The sequence below is a fragment of the Ranitomeya imitator genome, chromosome 7 (assembly GCF_032444005.1).
Source record: "Ranitomeya imitator isolate aRanImi1 chromosome 7, aRanImi1.pri, whole genome shotgun sequence".
NCBI lineage: Eukaryota > Metazoa > Chordata > Amphibia > Anura > Dendrobatidae > Ranitomeya > Ranitomeya imitator.
This window is the reverse complement of record NC_091288.1, coordinates 27,623,923-27,643,239: the sequence shown is the minus strand read 5'-3', so window position 1 is coordinate 27,643,239 and position 19,317 is coordinate 27,623,923. Positions and strand designations below refer to the sequence as shown.

The 19,317-nt window shown below is 45.0% G+C and overlaps 2 protein-coding genes across 8 annotated transcripts in view; one reads left to right on the top strand and one right to left on the bottom strand.

The window, feature by feature from the left end:
• Nucleotides 1-4,437, top strand: part of PRPF40A (pre-mRNA processing factor 40 homolog A) — a 41,033-nt gene extending 36,596 nt beyond the window's left edge. For both annotated transcript variants that reach the window (XM_069732950.1, XM_069732949.1), the window contains 7 exons: nucleotides 947-1,084; nucleotides 1,320-1,415; nucleotides 1,680-1,766; nucleotides 2,387-2,486; nucleotides 2,728-2,789; nucleotides 3,320-3,469; nucleotides 3,858-4,437. In XM_069732950.1, coding sequence (XP_069589051.1) covers nucleotides 947-1,084; nucleotides 1,320-1,415; nucleotides 1,680-1,766; nucleotides 2,387-2,486; nucleotides 2,728-2,789; nucleotides 3,320-3,469; nucleotides 3,858-3,950 — 726 coding nt within the window. In that variant the 3' untranslated portion in view covers nucleotides 3,951-4,437. The remainder of the gene's footprint in view (nucleotides 1-946; nucleotides 1,085-1,319; nucleotides 1,416-1,679; nucleotides 1,767-2,386; nucleotides 2,487-2,727; nucleotides 2,790-3,319; nucleotides 3,470-3,857) is intronic.
• Nucleotides 4,438-16,513: 12,076 nt separating this feature from the next.
• The window catches only part of FMNL2 (formin like 2), a 228,497-nt gene continuing 225,693 nt past the window's right edge, over nucleotides 16,514-19,317 (bottom strand). For 2 of the 6 annotated variants that reach the window (XM_069732941.1, XM_069732944.1), the window contains one exon: nucleotides 18,218-18,461. In XM_069732941.1, the coding sequence (XP_069589042.1) occupies nucleotides 18,352-18,461 (110 nt within the window). In that variant the 3' untranslated portion in view covers nucleotides 18,218-18,351. Of the gene's footprint in view, nucleotides 18,462-19,317 lie in introns of all 6 variants that reach the window. The other 4 variants (XM_069732942.1, XM_069732946.1, XM_069732948.1 and 1 more) reach the window with 3 other exon arrangements.

Genomic DNA, 19,317 nt, shown 5'->3' with positions numbered 1-19,317 from the left:
AATTCTCGGTCTCTCTCAATGTTAACCCTTCGAGCACTAATGGTCCCGTCCTGTTTGGGTTGCCAGGGAGCCTTGCTTCAGCCTCTGCTCATCACATAGTTCTCAGTGAGTTCTATGTAGACAGGAAAATGGAAACCATTATAAACCAATTCTATCTTCTCAGGGCCCTCGGCTCTCGCAGAAGCAAAACTGCTCCTAGTAGACTGCAAAAGTCTTAAATGGGTATTCCATTTCTAAGATCCTATCTGAATATGTAGTAGATTTAATAATATTAGCAAATACCTCCAGTTAGAAGTGTATTATAGTTCTTCTGATTCGCTGTCACTTTCTCCATGTACAGGGCATTGCAGTAGCTTAGGTATCCGTGGTTACGACCACTCACAGCTGTCACTAGGTGAGGTCATAACCATGGATACCTAAGCTACTGCAATGCCTACACATGGGCAAAATGACATAGCGAATCAGAAGAACTATATTACATTCCTATTTGGAGATATTTGCTAATATTATTGACGTCTACATATTGGGATCAGAGCTCGGAGATGGGAATACCCTTTTAAAGTCAGTTGGTGGCTTTTAATTAGTTTTGTTCTGGGCATGTTAATTTATTTTATGTTCTGTTGCTTGCCCTCCCAAGGTCCGTGCTGTGTCTCCACCACTGCTGCTGTGATTATGTACAGGTTGCAGCGGTGATATCATGTTAAAGGCACTGCAGCCCGTCACTGGGCCACCTGCGGCTTGTGCAGTCTACTTCAGCTAAGCTGAGTGATTGGATGCAGCGCTGCTGATGTGACGCGACCGCTGCAGCCTGTACACAATCACAGGAGTAGTGGCGGAGCTGCAGCTCGGCAAGGGGGAAAATAAAAGATGTTATTATTGTTAATCCGGCCTTGACGAATGTGTAATTGTTATTTGGACAATCTAATGTTATGTCCTTTGCTTGTAGCTTTTAGAAAAAGCTGAGGCTCGGGAACGAGAGCGTGAAAAAGAGGAAGCTCGAAAAATGAAGAGAAAAGAATCTGCCTTCAAGAGCATGCTAAAACAAGCTGCACCCCCTATCGAAGTAGACTCTGTTTGGGAAGAGGTGGGTGTTTGTAAGAAGATTACTACATCATCTTGTTTCAAGAAAATGAAATAGTATAACAAGGAAACCCAATACCAGTTTAGTGTCATTAGCGCCTACGGACAAGCGTTTTTTTTATCATATGAGTAGAATCCTTATAGATTCCTGCAAGATCTAATCAGACAAATGAAAGAATGTCAGATATTACTGCAACAGATCTGCCACATAGTCCTGTATTGGTTGGTTTTTTTCTCAGGTACGGGAGAGGTTTATTAAGGAGGCAGCATTTGAAGACATAACACTGGAGTCTGAACGGAAGAGGATATTTAAGGATTTTGTTCATGCGCTCGAGGTATGTTCTCCTGTATGTTTTATCATCAGAGGGAATAGAGTAGGTATTGTGTAATGAGTGAAGTGACAATTTTTGGGTCATGTGCTATATAACCAAGTAATCTGAAACCCGGGTTAGCGGGTAGTGATAGGCTGTCAAGCAGGAATACACAGATATGCAGCCATGGCCTTTTCTTATGATTTGGAATATTCATAGCATATATTTGACATGCCCTATCACTTTGTACGTACTTAATAGATACTTGCTTTCCTGTCTCTTCTACAGCATGAATGTCAACATCATCATACGAAAAACAAGAAGCACTCAAAGAAGTCTAAAAAACACCATCGCAAGAGATCGCGGTCACGCTCGGTTGGTACTGTTTTAATTAATAAAATGCTGAATGCTGATTTATATGTATTTCATACATGCCTAAACCCCAAATGATTATCCCAGGCTTTGGCATTTAACAGGTAACAGCTGCAGGCAGAGCTCCCCTACACCCATGGCTAATGGCTCCCCTAGAGAGCGATGTCCCCCTCCCCACAGTGTACACTGCAGGGGTGATTCATTAAGAGATGCTTATGACAGAAATCTGACATACACCCCTTAATTAGTCGCAATATTTTTTGCGCAATTCTACATTTACAAGAACTGAAGTGATGCAACTTTTTCTTTTTTTATTAAACCCAATTGTAAACAATGATGCGTGCATTTAACAAGTCCCAGATCGATTCCATTTGTATAAAAAATGGGATGTGAGCAGCTGAATACATGTCTGCTCTATGCTTTTTTTTTTTTTATTTTTTTTTTAATTATTTTTATCAGTGGGCACTTTTGTGTCCTAGTCTCCCCCATCCCTTCTACATTCATTATATTGGGGGGGGTCTTTTCTGTTTTTCTACCTCTCCCTATAGGATACAGTAGCATGATACATACATATAATATTCTTGAGTGTCTTGAAAGATATGTGTTTATTCTCGAATTCTTAGGGCTCTGAATCAGAAGATGAAGAAGAAAACCACACAAAAAAGAAAAGGCAGCGATCGGACTCTCGTTCGGGCTCGGAGCATTCCAGTAGTGGGGAGTCAGGTAATTTTTCATCCTCTGTGCTGCAGTAGCATGTTTCTGTATCGCTTCATTGGGGGACACAGGAAACCATGGGGTGTATGTTTTGCATTGGACTCTTGTCTAGCAGGCGCATGTGGAACCTAAATGTTGTAATTGTATTCTTTAATTGAACTTGCACAGTTTATTTCCATCCATTTCCTGTGTGCTAAATGACATTTAATGGACAAAGCACAGAAGTAACTTATTTTCATTTTTTCCCTAGAAAAAAGCTACAAAAAAACAAAAAAGCACAAGAAAAAGAGCAAAAAGAGGAGACACAAGTCTGTAAGTAGTATATTTTATAAGGCAGTCTATTTCCAAATTCCCTAGTATTGTTACTAGTAACTAGTAGAAACTGGCATCTCCCTCCTAGCTGGCACTGATGTATATTTGGTGCATGTGTAGGGGGGTTGCACTGCCTTGAATCCAGAAGTATCCAGAAGTAACCCACAATGTGTGAATCGGGACAGTGCACACTAATGCAGTAATCTTACAGAACTTTACTATGGCTCCAGTGACAATCCACAGTATTATTTCAGACCCATAAAGCCCTTTCTCGAGTCAGGAGGTCATGTATTGGGAACAGCTGGAGCTCCCTTGGAGATTTCTGTTCACAATACACAATTTCATGGCTCCATAAAGGTCTTTTTGTACCCAAAACCTTGCATCGAAACCAGCACTCATTGCTGTCACCAGACCATACAGCCTCATCATGATATTCTGCTTAAGCAGCGCTCTGCAGCCTGCAATGGCTGACAACCGGGAACAGTTGTTTCTTCCCAATTTTGGCTTTAAAAAGTTTTTTGTCCCAACAGAATTCTCCAGAATCTGAAGTAGAGAAAGACCGAGAAAGAGAAAAGAAAGAAAGAGACCGAGAGAGAGACAAGGAAAATGATAAAGAGCGCTCAAGACAGAAAACTGATCCAAAACCGAAATCTCCAAAAAGGAAACCAGTGAAAGACTCTGTAAGTGCACGTTTAGTCTTTTCTAGTGGCTCTGTCACCAGGTTTTACAATATTACAGCTCTTTTAGACCTAACTAGGCTGGTGTACTTACTTTGAAAGTCCATTACAGAATGGCTGTGTAATTCTGATATTAGGATAGGTATGAGAATGAAATGCATTCAGTCTCTGCCCTCCCAACCTTATGACTGCTGCAGCTTGTACTGAACAGCATGAGAATGCAGCAGGGAGGAGGTACTCGAAGTAGCAGTCAATCAAGTTAGGGGTTTGGCCAACAATATATTTAACACAATGATCCCTATGACCTGGACCAAGGGGGGTTTGTGGTTACATTCAGTTCTTTACAGCTATAACCTCCTCCCCCGACATCTTGTTTCCTTATCTTTTGCAGGGTAACTGGGACACATCTGGAAGTGAATTAAGTGAAGGAGAGCTGGAGAAGCGGAGAAGAACCCTCTTGGAGCAACTGGACGACGATCAATAGGAACAACTCATTACCAAATATGTTTACAATAACGAGCGACAAATGCCTGATTCTTATAGTTTCTAGCAGGGAATTGTTCGCCTTCCACGAATCGAATCCGCTGCTCTCTGTACAAATAATTATCTCCATTGGAGAAATGTGCTCAGTGTTTTAAAACTCCCAAGTTGTAAATTTCACTTTGTGTCTTTTTTTGTTTGTTTTTTTTTTCTCCCCTATTTGCCTTAAGCAACCAATAACAGAATGTGCCACTTGATTTACTGTAAACCATTAAATTCATCTTGTTTTAGATAATATCTATTTATCCCCATTGGCTCTGGGCGGGCAGGGTGAGGGACTGAACTGTAATTCTGGTTTAAGCAGAATCTTATTTTTTTATATTCCATTTTCTTTGCCGCCTTCCCCCGACCAGTGATTATTCTGTGGTAAACATTCTGCTGACCGGGCTATTTTTGTACATTTTTATGAAGTATTAAAGCCTTGTCTTTTACTTTGTGCTAGTGTATTTATTTGACTATTTGTTTCTCATTTATTTTACAATATAAGGATGTTTTCATGGGAATTAGTCCAAAATGCTCCTAGATACCACCAATTGTAACAGCCATCTCACCCCCACGAGATGCAATTGTGTAGTGCCGACGAGTGGCCTTTGCACCAGGGGGCCTACTGAAGACCCCTGTGTCTGCCATATTAGCACTCCTATGAAGCCCACCCAGGACTTTATAGTGGAACATCAGTTATGCAATTCTACTGTATTGCAGTGTATTGTATAAACAATTAAAAAAATTCACCTATTTCCCAAAATAGCAAAATATTGATCCTGTAAGATAAACGCCGAAATGAAAAAAATAAATCTGAAAAATGCTTTCTCTCCCTTCATTGGGGGGGGGGACACAGTAAACCTTGGTCATTACATTTTCCCCTCCAAAAATGCCATAAAAAGTGATCGTGTTGTATGTTCCCCAAAATTAGTGCTAATATAAACCACAGCTGACTATGCAATAAAATGGCCTTACACAGATCCATCACTGGAAGAATAAAAAGTTACAGGTCTCTGAAAATGGCAACACAAATCCAGTTTTGTTTTCTTTCTTGCTTCATTGGGGGACACAGGTAACCATGGGTGTATGCTGCTGTCACTAGGAGGCTGACACTATGCAAATAAAGAAGTGACTCCTCCCCGGCAGTATACACCCTCCGACAGGCACCAGGCAACTCAGTTTTTGCTTAGTGTCTGTAGGAGGCGGACCTGGATCTAACACCAGATCCGCATTTCTTTTACAGGGATTTGTTGTGTTTTCTTAACCTTTTCCCCTTTTTCAGATATTTTTCTTCAGGGTAACGGTGCAGTTTTTTCTCACCCTGTTTTCCCCACTTTGAGCGACCGAGAGAGCAGTGTGGTATCACCCACATCGCACCCTCTCGGACCCGCTGGGCAGGACTTTGTCCCCTGTCACCTATTCGGGTGTTCAGGGTGACTTTTTCTCAGTGGCCAGTCCTGCCCGTTTCCCCTCCTCATCCCTCTCCTCGGAGAGGGCTGAGAGGAAGACGGCGGTCACTTCCAGTGACCCTCTCCCCCTGTTTAGAGGTCGACGCCGTCTTCTGCGCCGGAGTTCATGGCGCGGGAAGGAGGACTTCTTACAGGACCGTCTACTCTACAAGGGATCCTGATGTGTTCCTCAACTCCAGGTAGGGGATCTTCAAGCAACAGTGCAGGACGATACTCCAAAACCATACCCCCCCCCCCCCACCCCTCTCCCGCCCTGCAAGCGATCTCAGGGTGTCAGAGCTTACCAGGGCCTCTCTTTAATAGGGGAGTGGACTGCAGCACTTCTTTTTCTGTCGTCGGGGCACGCGCACCCGCTATTTTTTCTATCCATTACGCCTGCGCTCACTGTAAGAAAAAGTGGGCCTCAGGTCAGCCTTCTCCTTTCTGCCCGTCCTGCGTTCCTCCCATCATGTCAGCCCCTCAGGAAGCTCCTAGGTCTCGGGATGAGTGCATCCCCCCTCCCCCGGAGTGGGCTGTTGCAATGTCTCAATCAGTCTCTGACCTGACTAAGGTTTCTCAGTCCCTGGTCCAGGCACTTGAACGTATCCCGCTTCTGTCTAATGCCACCAGTGCCACGAACGCCTCACACGGCGATTTGCTCGCACCTGTCTTAGACCCTCACAGAGGCAGACCGGACAAAAGAGATCCTCCTCACTGACTCTGATGCAGATCAGACTTCCGGAACACAAGCGATGGTCGATAGCCTTATTTCAACTATCATTCAGACGCTTGAACTTAAAGAAGATGAGGCAAGCCCTCAGGACGTCTCCGTTGCGTTTAAACGGATTAAACATCCCTCTAGGGTTTTTCCTAATCACAGGGAGTTCGACAACACTACCTCTACACACTGGGAAAACCCTGGTAAGCGTTTCCCAGGCAGGAAACGACTAGATGTGTTATACCCTTTTCACTCCGACCTTGTCTCCAAATGGTCCGAGTCTCCTAAGGTCGACCCGCCTGTGTCCAGGCTATCCTCTCAGACGATTCTGTCTATCCCAGATGCGGCTTCCCTTAAAAACCCCACATACAGACAAATCGAGGCATTAGCAAAATCGGCATTTGAGGCTTCCGGAGCCTCCCTCTGCCCTAGTTTCGCCTCATCCTGGGTAGCCAAGGCTGTGTCAGCCTGGGCCCAAACCCTGCGCAGGAGCATTTTGGCCTCTGCTCCTGCTGAGGAGCTGTCTGATTTGGCGGATCAGATTTCTCTTGCGGGTAAATACCTCATGAATGCCTCCCTTGATGCGGCGGCCTGCTCCACCAGGGCTAACCGCAACGATGTGGCCATTCGCCGGATTCTTTGGCTAAAAGCGTGGAACGCTGACCCCACTTCTAAAAAATCCCTCACTGGTCTGACCTTCCAGGGTTCTAGACTCTTCGGCACGCAGCTGGATCAAATGATCTCGGACACTACGGGCGCTAAGAGTACCTCCTTACCCCAGTCCAAGCCTAAACGTTCCTTCAACAGGAGGGGCCCTCAGTCCTTTTGTCCCTTTCGGTCCTTCGCCTCCTCAGGAAACCCCAACCAGGACCGTTCTTCCTCACAAGGGGACCGAAGGAAACCTTCTTTCAGGCCTCCACTGCGCTGGAGAGCTAAGAGCCACCCCGCAAAACCATCTGGATCTCGGGGCCACAGATTTTTCTAATAAATGACTGGTCGCCCCACCTGGAAATCCCTCCAGGGTTTGAGGCCGGCTTCTTCTGTTCTCAGAGGTTTGGCTATCGGTAGTCGACAACGCCTGGGTCAGGGAGATCATCACGTCAGGCTACAAAATAGAATTTTCTTCGCCCCCAGGAAGTCTTTTCTTGCTCTCTCGTCCTCCCAAACAGCCCTCTCATCTCCCAGGGCTTCTCCAGGCCGTCGATTCGCTCCTCGCCTCAGGAGTCGTAGTTACGGTGCCTTATCGCGAGCAGTTTTCAGGTTTTTACTCAAACCTGTTCATGGTTCCAAAAAAGGACGGCTCTCTCCGTCCAATTTTGGATCTCAAGCAGTTGAACCGTCATCTCCGGATTTGACGCTTCAGGATGGAATCTCTACGCTCTGTGGTCGTGTCCATGGAACTGGGAGAGTTTCTGTGTTCCGTGGACATCCGAGATTCGTACCTTCACGTTCCTATTTGCGTACGGCATCAGAGATTCCTCCGGTTCACGATCCAAGAACATCATTATCAGTTCACGGCTCTCCCTTTCGGGTAATGCCATACCTCGACGACCTCTTGATCAAGGGTCCATCCCGTCGGGATTGCAGCCAGAGCCTCCAGCTTACTCTGGACACGCTTCTTCGCCTTGGCTGGATAATTACCAGAAGTCTTCCTTGATTCCAACTCCGCGTCTGGAGTTCCTCGGCATGGAATTCGACACCTCTCAGGCTCAGGTCTTTCTCCCCAAGGAGAAGTTCCTTTCTCTTCGTCGGGGTGTCAGAGCACTAAAGAGCCCGAATCCTCTGTGTCTCCGCCTCGCCATGAGGGCTCTGGGAAAAATGGTCGCTTCTATCGAAGCGGTCCCCTATGCCCAGTTCCACTCTCGTCCCCTCCAGCTGGCCCTTCTGTCTGCCTGGGACAGGAACCCATTTTCCCTGGATCGCCCGTTTCGCCTCTCTCCCAGGGTGAAAGTATCTTCCTTGGTGGATGCTGTCCACCTCCATTCTGCGCAGGAGGTCATTTCTCCCTCCCCGCTGGCAGGTTATCACCACCGATGCCTGCCTCCAAGGTTGGGGAGCGGTTTTTCTCCACCTCATGGCCCAGGGCCGCTGGACTGCTCAGGAGGCGTGCCTCCCTATCAACCTCTTGGAAATCAGCCATCTTCCTAGCCCTCATCCGCTGGGAGTCTCTCCTTTCAGGAAAACCGGTCCGCATTCAGTCGGACAACGCCACAGCCGTGGCTTACATAAACCATCCGGGAGGGACTCTCAGCAGACAAGTCATGACGGAAGTGGCAAAAATTCTGTGTTGGGCAGAGGGTCATGTTCCCTCTCTGTCAGCCGTCCACATCCCAGGGGTGGACAATTGGGAAGCTGACTTTCTAAGTCGCCAGGGCATCGTGGCGGGTGAGTGGTCTTCCCGCAATCTTCAGCCAGATTTGCCAGCGGTGGGGCGTCCCAGACGTCGACTTGATGATCTCCCGGGCAAACCACAAGGTTCCCCAGTACGTCTCCAGATCTCGGGATCCAATGGCTGTGACAGAAGGGGTCCCCGTACTCTTGGTAGATCCAGATTGGCCTTGCAGGGCCTGGTATGCGGAGCTGGTGAACATGCTATCGGACGTTCCGTGGAGGCTTCCGGATCATCCGGGTCTTTCGCAGGGGTCCCTCTTCCACACGAATTTCGGTCTCTGAATTTAATGATATGGCCGTTGAGGCCGCGGTCCTGAAGGACGCGGGTTTTTCTCATAGCGTCATCCAGACTATAAGAGTGAGAAAATCGGCTTCCTCGTGTATTTACCACAGATGTTGGAAGGCCTTTTTCCAGTGGTGTCAGGACAACAATCTGTTTCCTATTACCTTTTCCCTTCCATCCCTTCTCAGTTTCCTTCAAGCGGGTCTAGATTCGGGTCTTTCCCTTAGCACCTTGAAGGGTCCGATTTCCGCTCTGTCCATTCTTTTTCAAAGAGACCTGGCCTCCCTGCCTCAGGTGAGGACCTTCATCCAGGGGGTCGCTCATATAGCTCCCCCTTATCGTCCTCCTGTCGAGCCTTGGGTTCTCAACCTCGTGCTAGATGCCCTCCAGCGTGCGCCCTTTGAACAGATTCAGGACATTTCCTTCTCGCTTCTATCCTGGAAGGTAGCCTTTTTGGTCGCCATCACCTCCATTAGAAGAGTGTCGGAGCTGGCGGTATTATCCTGTCGTTCTCCCTTTCTAGTCCTGCATCAGGACAAAGTGGTTCTTCGTCAAATTCCTTCTTTTCTACCAAAGGTAATTTCGGCTTTTCATATCAATGAGGACATTGTCCTCCCTTCCTTGTGCCCTTCCCCAGTTCATCCCTTGGAGAAATCTCTTCACAAGTTGGATGTGGTCAGGGCTATCCAGATTTATCTCGCCAGAACTGCTTTTTTTCGTCAGGCCGATCCTCTACTCATAGTCTCTGAGGCGGGGAGCCCCTTTCGCCGCCCTTCCAAGTCCACAATTGCTCGTTGGATCCGTTCGGCGGTTCTGGAGGCATACCGTGTCCAAGACAAATGGCTTCCTTCGGGGGTGAAGGCTCACTCTACCTGGGCTGTGGGAGCTTCCTGGGCAGTTCGTCTCCAAGCTTCGGCCTCACAGGTTTGCAACGTGGTCATCCATTCACACCTTGTCAAATTCTACAAGGTGCATACTCAGGCTTCTGCGGACGCGAGCATGGGTAGGAGGATACTGCAGGCAAAGGTTCCTCATCAGCCGACCTAACTCCTCTTTTTCTGCAGAATATCCCGCCCTAGGGACTGCTTTTGGACGTCCCATGGTTACCTGTGTCCCCCAATGAGGCGAGAAAGAAAGAGGGATTTTTGGTTCTTACCGTAAAATTTCTTTCTTGGAGCCTTCATTGGGGGACACAGCACCCTCCCTTGAAGTTGTACCGTGTTGGCCAATGGGCCGTTGTGGGTTGGTACATAGGTTGAGTTTTATGTTACCTGTTCCTACTACTGCTTTTGCACCAACTGAGTTGCCTGGTGCCTGTTGGAGGGTGTATACTGCCGGGGAGGAGTTACTTCTTTGCATAGTGTCAGCCTCCCAGTGACCGCAGCATACACCCATGGTTACCTGTGTCCCCCAATGAAGACTCCAAGAAAGAGAATTTACGGTAAAAACCAAAAATCCCTGTTTTTTTTTGTTTTGTTTTTTTTTAAATACATGTATCTAAAGTTTAGACCTGGAAAATGTTGAGGCTGTTTTTACAGCGTACTGAAACACCAAAGGAAAAAAAGGCAAAATGTTGTGGGTTTTTTTTCCCTTCACCGTTATTTTTCCAGGACCTTTGGTAAAACTGAATGGGGTCATTCAAAACTACAATCCTTTAATCGAAAAAAGAAAAAAAAAACCTCAAACAACTGTTGACTGAAAAGTTAAAGAGAAACGGTAACTCAGTTTTTACTACCTCACCTAAGAGCAGCGTAATGTAGGAAAAGAGACTGATTCTAACGATATGTCACATTTGCTGCACCCAGTAAGCAAGAGGTTTTAGATGTAGCAGAGCACAAAAGCTAATCCTGCCCACACCGGGCTCTATGCACATTGTCTATGGACAGGGAGCTGCTTATTACATGAGGGTAGTGATCAAACTAGCAGTACCCTGAGACATAAGGTACCGTCACATTAAGCGACGCTGCAGCAATATAGGCAACGATGCTCTCCAGCGACCAACGACGCCGAAGTCCCCTGGTAAACAGGTTACTAAGCGCAGGGCCGTGCTTAGTAACCCGATGTTTACCCTGGTTACCATTGTAAATGTAAAAAAAAACATACACTACATACTTACATTCCGGTGTCTATCCCCTCGCCGTCAGCTTCCTGCACTGTCAGCGCCGGCCGGCCGTAAAGCAGAGCGGTGACGTCACTGCTGTGCTTTACGGCCGGCCGGTGCTCAGTCAGTGCAGGAAGCTGACGGTGAGGGGACAGACACCGGAATGTAAGTATGTAGTGTGTGTTTTTTTTACATTTACAATGGTAACCAGGGTCAACATCGGGTTACTAAGCGCGGCCCTGCGCTTAGTAACCTGATGTTTACCCTGGTTACCAGTGAAGACATCGCTGAATCGGCGTCACACACGTCGATTCAGCGATGTCTGCGGGAGATCCAGCGACGAAATAAAGTTCCGGCCAACGATGTCACAGCAGGATCCAGATCGCTGCTGCGTGTCAAAACACAACGATATCGCTATCCAGGACGCTGCAACGTCACGGATCGCTAGCGATATTGTTGTTCAGTGTGAAGGTACCTTAAGTACCAGCAGTGATAATCCCCTAGTGATACTATGAAGGTTTTATGTAAGCAGAACACTCCCAGATAAGCGACACACTGCTGAATTCTGTTTCAGCCCCATCTCCTGCTGTCTTCAGATTACATAGCAAAAATCTACTGACAGAATCCCTTTTAAAGTTATTTGTGAGAAATATTTCATTATTGTGTGACATCTGATAACTGAAGTTAACGGAGCCAACTAAAGATTTTGGTGCAAATTACAACTTTTTTTTCCTCACACATGACAGTACCATGAAGAGTGGGGATCCGCCCTTCAAGGACAGGAAACCTATAGGACAAAAGGGCGCCAACTCTGCCTCGCTTCAGTTCGTTTCCTGTCCTTGACGGGAGAACCTTTTCAGTGGGCGACCCTGAAGAAGGAAGACTCATCCGTCAGTTTTTCCAGGCCTGGCCATTCGGCTCAGGCAGGGGATCGCCTCTGTCTTGGCCGCTGCAGGGGTCCAGAGGGGCTTTCAGTGGGCGTTTCTAACTACCTCAGGGACAAGAGTGCAAGAAGGGGTACCAATTGCTGCCACCCTTGAGTTCCTAGAAAGGGGTCTAGTACGGGCCTTTCTACCAGTACCTAAAAGTCCAGCGCTGGGAGCTGTGTATAATTATAACATGGCAGGTAATTGCTGACTGTCAAGGTTCATTTGGGCCTACTCTCGAGCCATTATTACACAAAGATTGCCCCCGTGGGAATTGAGTTTGGTCCTGACAGCTCTGACTGATCCACCATTTGAACCCTAAGGGCGTGAAACTCTGAGTCTCGCATGTTAATACCTGGTGCTGCTGCCGGCACTCAGATCGGCGCATGTGGCCACATAGGAATACATGCAGCCGCATGCTCCGTTCCTCTGTGCCAGGTGCAGTGCCGGGTATTGCCATGAGAGACTCATCCGAGTTTCACGCAAGTGAGTATGATCCCTTATAGTCAACATTACTCAAGGTTCTCTCATTTAAAGACACTGTCCTATTTGCCTTCAACTTGCAGGGTCAGTGACATTCAGACCCTATCAGCAGGCCCCTCTTCCACACAGATCCTGGAAGATAGGCCAGGTCTGGTTTTAGAATAACTACCTGCCCAGAGTTGCTTCCTGTTTTCATAGTTCTCAGGAGGTAGTCTTTCCAGCATTTTGTACAGGAAAAGCTTCATACACTGGATGTAAGGAGATGTCTGATTAAGTACCTGTCACTCACACCTTCCCGGAGAAAGGATAGGTCTTCATTTGTTTCCTTTCAGGGACCTAGAAAGGGGTTTAAGGCATCAAAGTGTACAATAGGCTCATAACAGAAGAGCAGTGGCAACCTCCTGGGCAGAAGGGTCTGAGGTTTCCATAGAACAAATTTGTAAGGCAGCAACGTGGTCTTCTCCCTCCACTTCTGATAGACATCACAGGTTGGATCTGGCCGCCTCCATTGATCTTCTCTTTGGGAGAAGGGTTCTGCAGGCTGCGGTCCCTCCCTCAATACTTATTCTCTGTCATTCTCTCTGTGGTGCCATCATGGGTAATGGGATTTTTCAGAACCTATGACAGCACCCATATATTCCCACCTGTTTATTTGTGTTAGGTCATTGGAGGTCTTCTTGTTCTCTGTAATCCAACTGATGCAGGGAGAGGTACTGCCCTTTTATTATGTAGGTTGCCTGTCCTTGTAGGGTGCATCTTCCTTCTCCGTGGTGCTGTCATGGGTTCTGAAAAATCGGTACCGGTAAGTAATTAGATCTTTTTTTTTTTCTCACAAAGGTGAGATTTGGGTGCAAATCTTCAGCTACATATCCCTGCTCTCCCTCACTCCCTGCTTTATATTAACACCTAGGGTTTGTATGTTATAGACAGAGGGCTGATGTTTCATCCAAAGACGTCGGAATAAGACCATTGTGGCGTAGTAGTGTAAATAGTTTATTTGATCATAGGCAATGGACAGAGCAGAAACATAACATGGAGTGTTTCTAGAATTACTAAGCAACCGGCGTTACACTAAAGAAAACATGCCAACGTCCTGACATCACCGTAAACTAAGTTTTAGATTAGTTCTTAATTTTTTAGATTAATTTGAATCATTTTCATAAATTTACTGGAAAAATTGATTTTTTTTTATTTTTTATTCTAAAACCTGTCAATTGAAAAAAAAAACGTATTATGATACATAATTGGCATATTCTCCCCAGCAGGTAAAAAATCCACATAAGTGTGCAAATGTAACATGTATAGGCCGTTGTATACGAGAAAAATAATCAGTTAAGGTTAAGCCGATGTAATTGTGATGCCAGTTCATTTAGTTAAATATTAAAAAAAAAAAAACTATAAGTTAAAATAACATTCAGGTTGTATAGCTCAGGCTGATGTGATTTTATTATATTTTTAAACAATATTTACATGATCACTCAGCGGCTAAACCGGGAATTTTAAGTATAAAACCAACCAAAAAAAAAAAAAACATAAAAAACTGCACCAACTTTGTAGCAAAATATCTGTACATTTAAAAACAGTTCATCATAAAACTACAGAATATTCGAGGAGAATCTATCTGGAAATGTTCTGAATGATCTATTTAAATAAAAATTTATCAGAAAGCAAAAAATAATAATAATCCACTGTTTTTCAAAAACATTGTCCAGAGTGAATGTATATGGAACTTTACACATTTCCGGACGTGTAAAATGTCTTGGGTTTGTGTGTTTTTTTTTTATATATGAAAAGTATCGAAGGCGAAACAAAAGTTACGTTCTAATAAGTCTCCTCTCTAGTGGTTAAATACTATACAATTTACCAAAGTTTCTTTACAATAAACCACTTAGTTCGCTATCGAAGCCAAAAAGGAAGCATGTACTGATGGTAGGAAATGGAGTCCGTGATGAGTGAATATTAAACGATGTCCTGCTCTATGGAATCCAGGAACTCAAACTGTAGTAATATGTTCTGCTATAAAAAAAAAAAAAAAAAAATCTTGTGTAGATCCGATTCCTGTAGCGGTTTTTCAAGCTTCTAGCAAACAGTCCGTAAACATTTTTTTTAAATGATTAATATAATAGACTTGCAATTGGATCAATATCGCCCAAGTCTCTGTGCTTCTGCATGGACCACTTGGTCCAGGTGAAAGAAAATCTGACATGAACTACCCCATAAATTATCATAGGAACAAGTGCTTCTGTGAAAAACACAGCTAGAACTAGTATGAGAAAAACTGACATCTGAATGAGCCCTAATGACGATGGTTTGCTTCTGCTGCAATACCAGTCACAGGTAATAAAAAGGTGTTAAGATGTTTAAAAAAAAAAATCCTGTATTGCCCTTTTAAAGGATATCTCAACTTTTTGGACATTTCAAAGTTTAAATCGTTAAACGTCTACTTTTTTTTTTTAATCACCTTGTGCTGATTTCGAGTTGTGTGGCTTTTTTTTTTTTCTTCCAGTCACATCCTGTTGAAATCATTGCAGCTCAGATGTTAACAGATCAACTGTGTGGCAATCATATAAGACATGTATATATAACGTTCGGATTGCCACACTGATGATAACATATATTTATCTTATCATAACATTCAGATTGCCACCCAGACGATCTGTTAATATCTGAGCTGCAAATTATTTCAACAGGATGTGACTGGGGGGAAAAAAAAATCCATGCAACTCGAAATCAGCACAAGGTTGATTAAAAAATTACCAGGGTTGTGGAGTCGGTATAAAATGGACTGACTCAGACTCCTAAAATATATAATAAATTGGGTACAGTAGTACAATGCAGGATGTGATGTAAATATTTTCATAAGAATTTGGGAAAGTTCTGAAATGTCCTATAAATGTCTGTTCTGTTCCTGATCTAAGGATCTCGGTTTTTAGTTGAGATGAATCTGTGCTGCACTTTATGCACATGCTCAGTAGTGACCAGTGATGTGGGGGTCGTAGATGAGCTGAATCTGTGCTGCACTTTATGTACATGCTCAGTAGTGACCAGTGATGTAGGGTTGTAGATGAGATGAACCTGTGCTGCACTTTATGCACATGCTCAGTAGTGACCAGTGATGTGGGGGTCGTAGATGAGCTGAATCTGTGCTGCACTTTATGTACATGCTCAGTAGTGACCAGTGATGTAGGGTCGTAGATGAGATGAACCTGTGCTGCACTTTATGCACATGCTCAGTAGTGACCAGTGATGTGGGGGTCGTAGATGAGCTGAATCTGTGCTGCACTTTATGTACATGCTCAGTAGTGACCAGTGATGTAGGGTCGTAGATGAGATGAACCTGTGCTGCACTTTATGCACATGCTCAGTAGTGACCAGTGATGTGGGCTCGTAGATGAGATGAACCTGTGCTGCACTTTATGGACATGCTCAGTAGTGACCAGTGATGTGGGGTCGTAGATGAGATGAACCTGTGCTGCACTTTATGCACATGCTCAGTAGTGATCAGTGATGTGGAGGTCGTAGATGAGCTGAATCTGTGCTGCACTTTATGTACATGCTCAGTAGTGACCAGTGATGTAGGGTCGTAGATGAGATGAACCTGTGCTGCACTTTATGCACATGCTCAGTAGTGACCAGTGATGTGGGGTCGTAGATGAGATGAACCTGTGCTGCACTTTATGGACATGCTCAGTAGTGACCAGTGATGTGGGGTCGTAGATGAGATGAACCTGTGCTGCACTTTATGCACATGCTCAGTAGTGACCAGTGATGTGGGGTCGTAGATGAGATGAACCTGTGCTGCACTTTATGGACATGCTCAGTAGTGACCAGTGATGTGGGGTCGTAGATGAGATGAACCTGTGCTGCACTTTATGCACATGCTCAGTAGTGATCAGTGATGTGGGGTCGTAGATGATATGAATCTGTGCTGCACTTTATGCACATGCTCAGTAGTGACCAGTAATGAGGAGTCATAGATGACATGAATCTGTGCTGCACTTTATGCACATGCTCAGTAGTGACCAGTGATGTGGGGTCGTAGATGACCTGAATCTGTGCTGCACTTTATGTACATGCTCAGTAGTGACCAAGGCTCTGGAGTCTGAGTTAGGGAAATAGAGTCGGAGGTTTGGCTTACCGATTCCACAGCCCTGAAAGTAACCAAACTTTTGTTCATCCAATTTTTATTTACTAATTTTTATAATCTGATTTTTAGTTTGATTGTAGATTATTTTCTGCACATGATTACGCAGGCGGTCATTTTTCTGGAGCCGCTGTTGACAGCGTTCAGAGAGATGCTTCACAGCAGAGGCATGGAAGCATGATCTGATATTTGTGCAGGGAGGTGAGATGTCGCCATCGCCTATTGTGAATGGTGAATCCTGTGTTATCTATAGCTGTCAAAGCCACCGTTATTTTCTTGAAGGGGTAATCGTGCTCCTCTGCCTCCTGACTTCCTGCTTGCAGAGTGACAGTGCGATCATTATAAACAGTTGGATCAGCGGTATGGTTGCGCCTTTGGCCTGAACTGTGCTGAAAGTTGAGGAAGCTTTGCCTCTGCAGCATCAGAGGAGAACAGGGGCACTGGAGCTGGCCAGGTCTACAGATCCTGCCCACTTTCCAGTAGCGCTTACAAGCTCTGTGGAAGAGATTGTAAGCGCTCCTCTCCTTGCCTAAGACACCGGCCACCTCCCAAGGCACCGAGCGAACAGTAAACAATAAAAATGAGAAATCCTTCCGTTCTGGAGAACTTAGAGGATTTTATACATATGAAGTCAATAACAAGGATGTTTGTTTTTACAAGCCCTTCACCATTTTACCCACTTAAGAAGTTGAGAATAACCCACAGATACAGTTTTTCATACCAAACAAAGCATGTTATGCCGCATCTGATTTTATATGGAGACTCCATCTCAGACCTTATTCTGGGGCTGCCCTAGCGCATGTGCGGTGCCCATGGTCCTGTATTATGCAGCCATAGGGACTGCAAGTGCCACCACCCACAGTCTTTGGGCATGAGCCTTTAGGACGTAAAATAATTAAAAAAAACATGTTTTCTGTAGATTTAAACTGAAATAAAAAAAAATAACTGAATGATTTCTTTGTACTCAGACCGTATCACATTCTTCAGCATGCTGGGAGTTATAGTTTCAAAAACACATGCAGTACCATTGTCTGTACCCAGATGCATCAGTCCGCATTCTACTTGTCAGAAGATGGGAGTAGTAGTTGCTTGGCGAGAGAGGACCCGGGCTACGGACATTCATCCAGGTAAGGAAATTACCTCCTTGAGTCTAATACTGTCTAGTTAATTGGTGCTAGTAATATAATTAAAAAAATAATGATTTCAAATGCTGCGCGCTCCGGACGTAATGTCGTATAAAATAAATCAACAAATAAAAAGAATATTACAACACTATCATCTACTTTTCTTAAAGGTGCAGTTTTCTCTTTTTTTTTAGGTCCTTCACTCACATCAGCCCTTGAATTGTTTTGACCTTTTAAGTGCAACGTTAAGCGCCGAACCGAATCCGCCGGCGCCGTCTACGTCACACGCCGCGCAGTCCGTAATGTCGGCATCACCTACGGTGAATCCGACGGCGGCCACTTCCGACCGACCGCTCTCGTTCGAGTTGTATGTAAGAAAGAAGAAATCAAAAAAATGACGTAGTTTACATTTTGGTTAAAAATACTGAGTAACGTATTGGTGTCCAGATACCTGGTCACATCGAGTTGTATTGCTCGGACTCGGCGGAGCAGGTATGTCGGATTTAGGCACTTGTTAGCTACGATTGACAATGTACACATATACATATATCTGCACGGAGCGGGGGCCCGGCTCACGTCATCATTCCGGTTGCAGTCTTTTGTTATCAGTTTGAGCCCTTTGCAGTTCAATGAAGGTGCAGTCAAAGTGGCGGCGGTTGTGCGTCCTCGGCGAGGGGTACTGGCCCATCTCCCGTCACATACTAGACGCACGTACCCGCTGGTTTACGAGAAGGGAGCTCCGGGCTCAGACTGGTAATTCAGCACCATTGACAGAGCGCATGTTCTGGTCGTCAAAGCGCCTCCTTACGCTTCTCCTCACCGCGTCGGCTCTCCTGTACGGCTGGCTTCTAAGATCTGCAAGCAGAGAGCAGTGTTAGGGCCATTTTTTTGTCATTTTGGGGGGAAAGGTAGAGGATTTACGTTGCGTAGGTAAAACAGAGAAGAAGTCCGGCAGCCAATCAAAGCAGCTTGTGTATACAGAGAAAAGGAAATTTAGACTGATAAAAGGGGAAAAACCATGTAGAAAGTATCAATGGATGAGAGAAAAAGTAAAGAAAAGGAAAATAAAAGGTTTCTGCATCTCAGACCGTATATTTGCTAGATGTAATGTATGTAAGGTGTTTGAATTTATAAGTGAAAAATTAATATTAAAAGGACACCACTGATTGCATTTATTTATTTATTTTGTTTCTGGTAAGAACCAATCCTGTTAATAAATCTGTATAGAAATTGCACCTCCATTTTCTTAAGCCATACCTGTAGCCACCACTAGAGGGAGCAGTATGCACAATATTGCTTACTGGGCATGTAATGTGTAGCAGCATGCACTTAGCTCCCTCTAGTGGTGACTGCAGGCGTCCAGAATTTCATCTTTTAACTTTATGTCTATAGAGAGGATTTGGAGCTCTGTGTCTGTACAACAGATCTCTGACCACATCAGTATGAATCAGTATATTGGACTGGACATGAAAATGTGGAGATTAGCTCTACACTGGCCATAGTACTTAGAAAACTGATCCCCTAATCAGAAACAAGGTTCTGAGATGTTTCCTGTCTTAACAGGATTTTCTGGTTTTGGAAAACCCCGGCTGAAGTTTGTTAAAAAAGAAAAAAAAAAATCAGACAAATTTTGTTTTACTCGCCCTCCCCGGGTCCAGCGCAGAGTCTCCACCACTACTCCCGGCATTTGTTATTTTCTGCACAGTCGGCA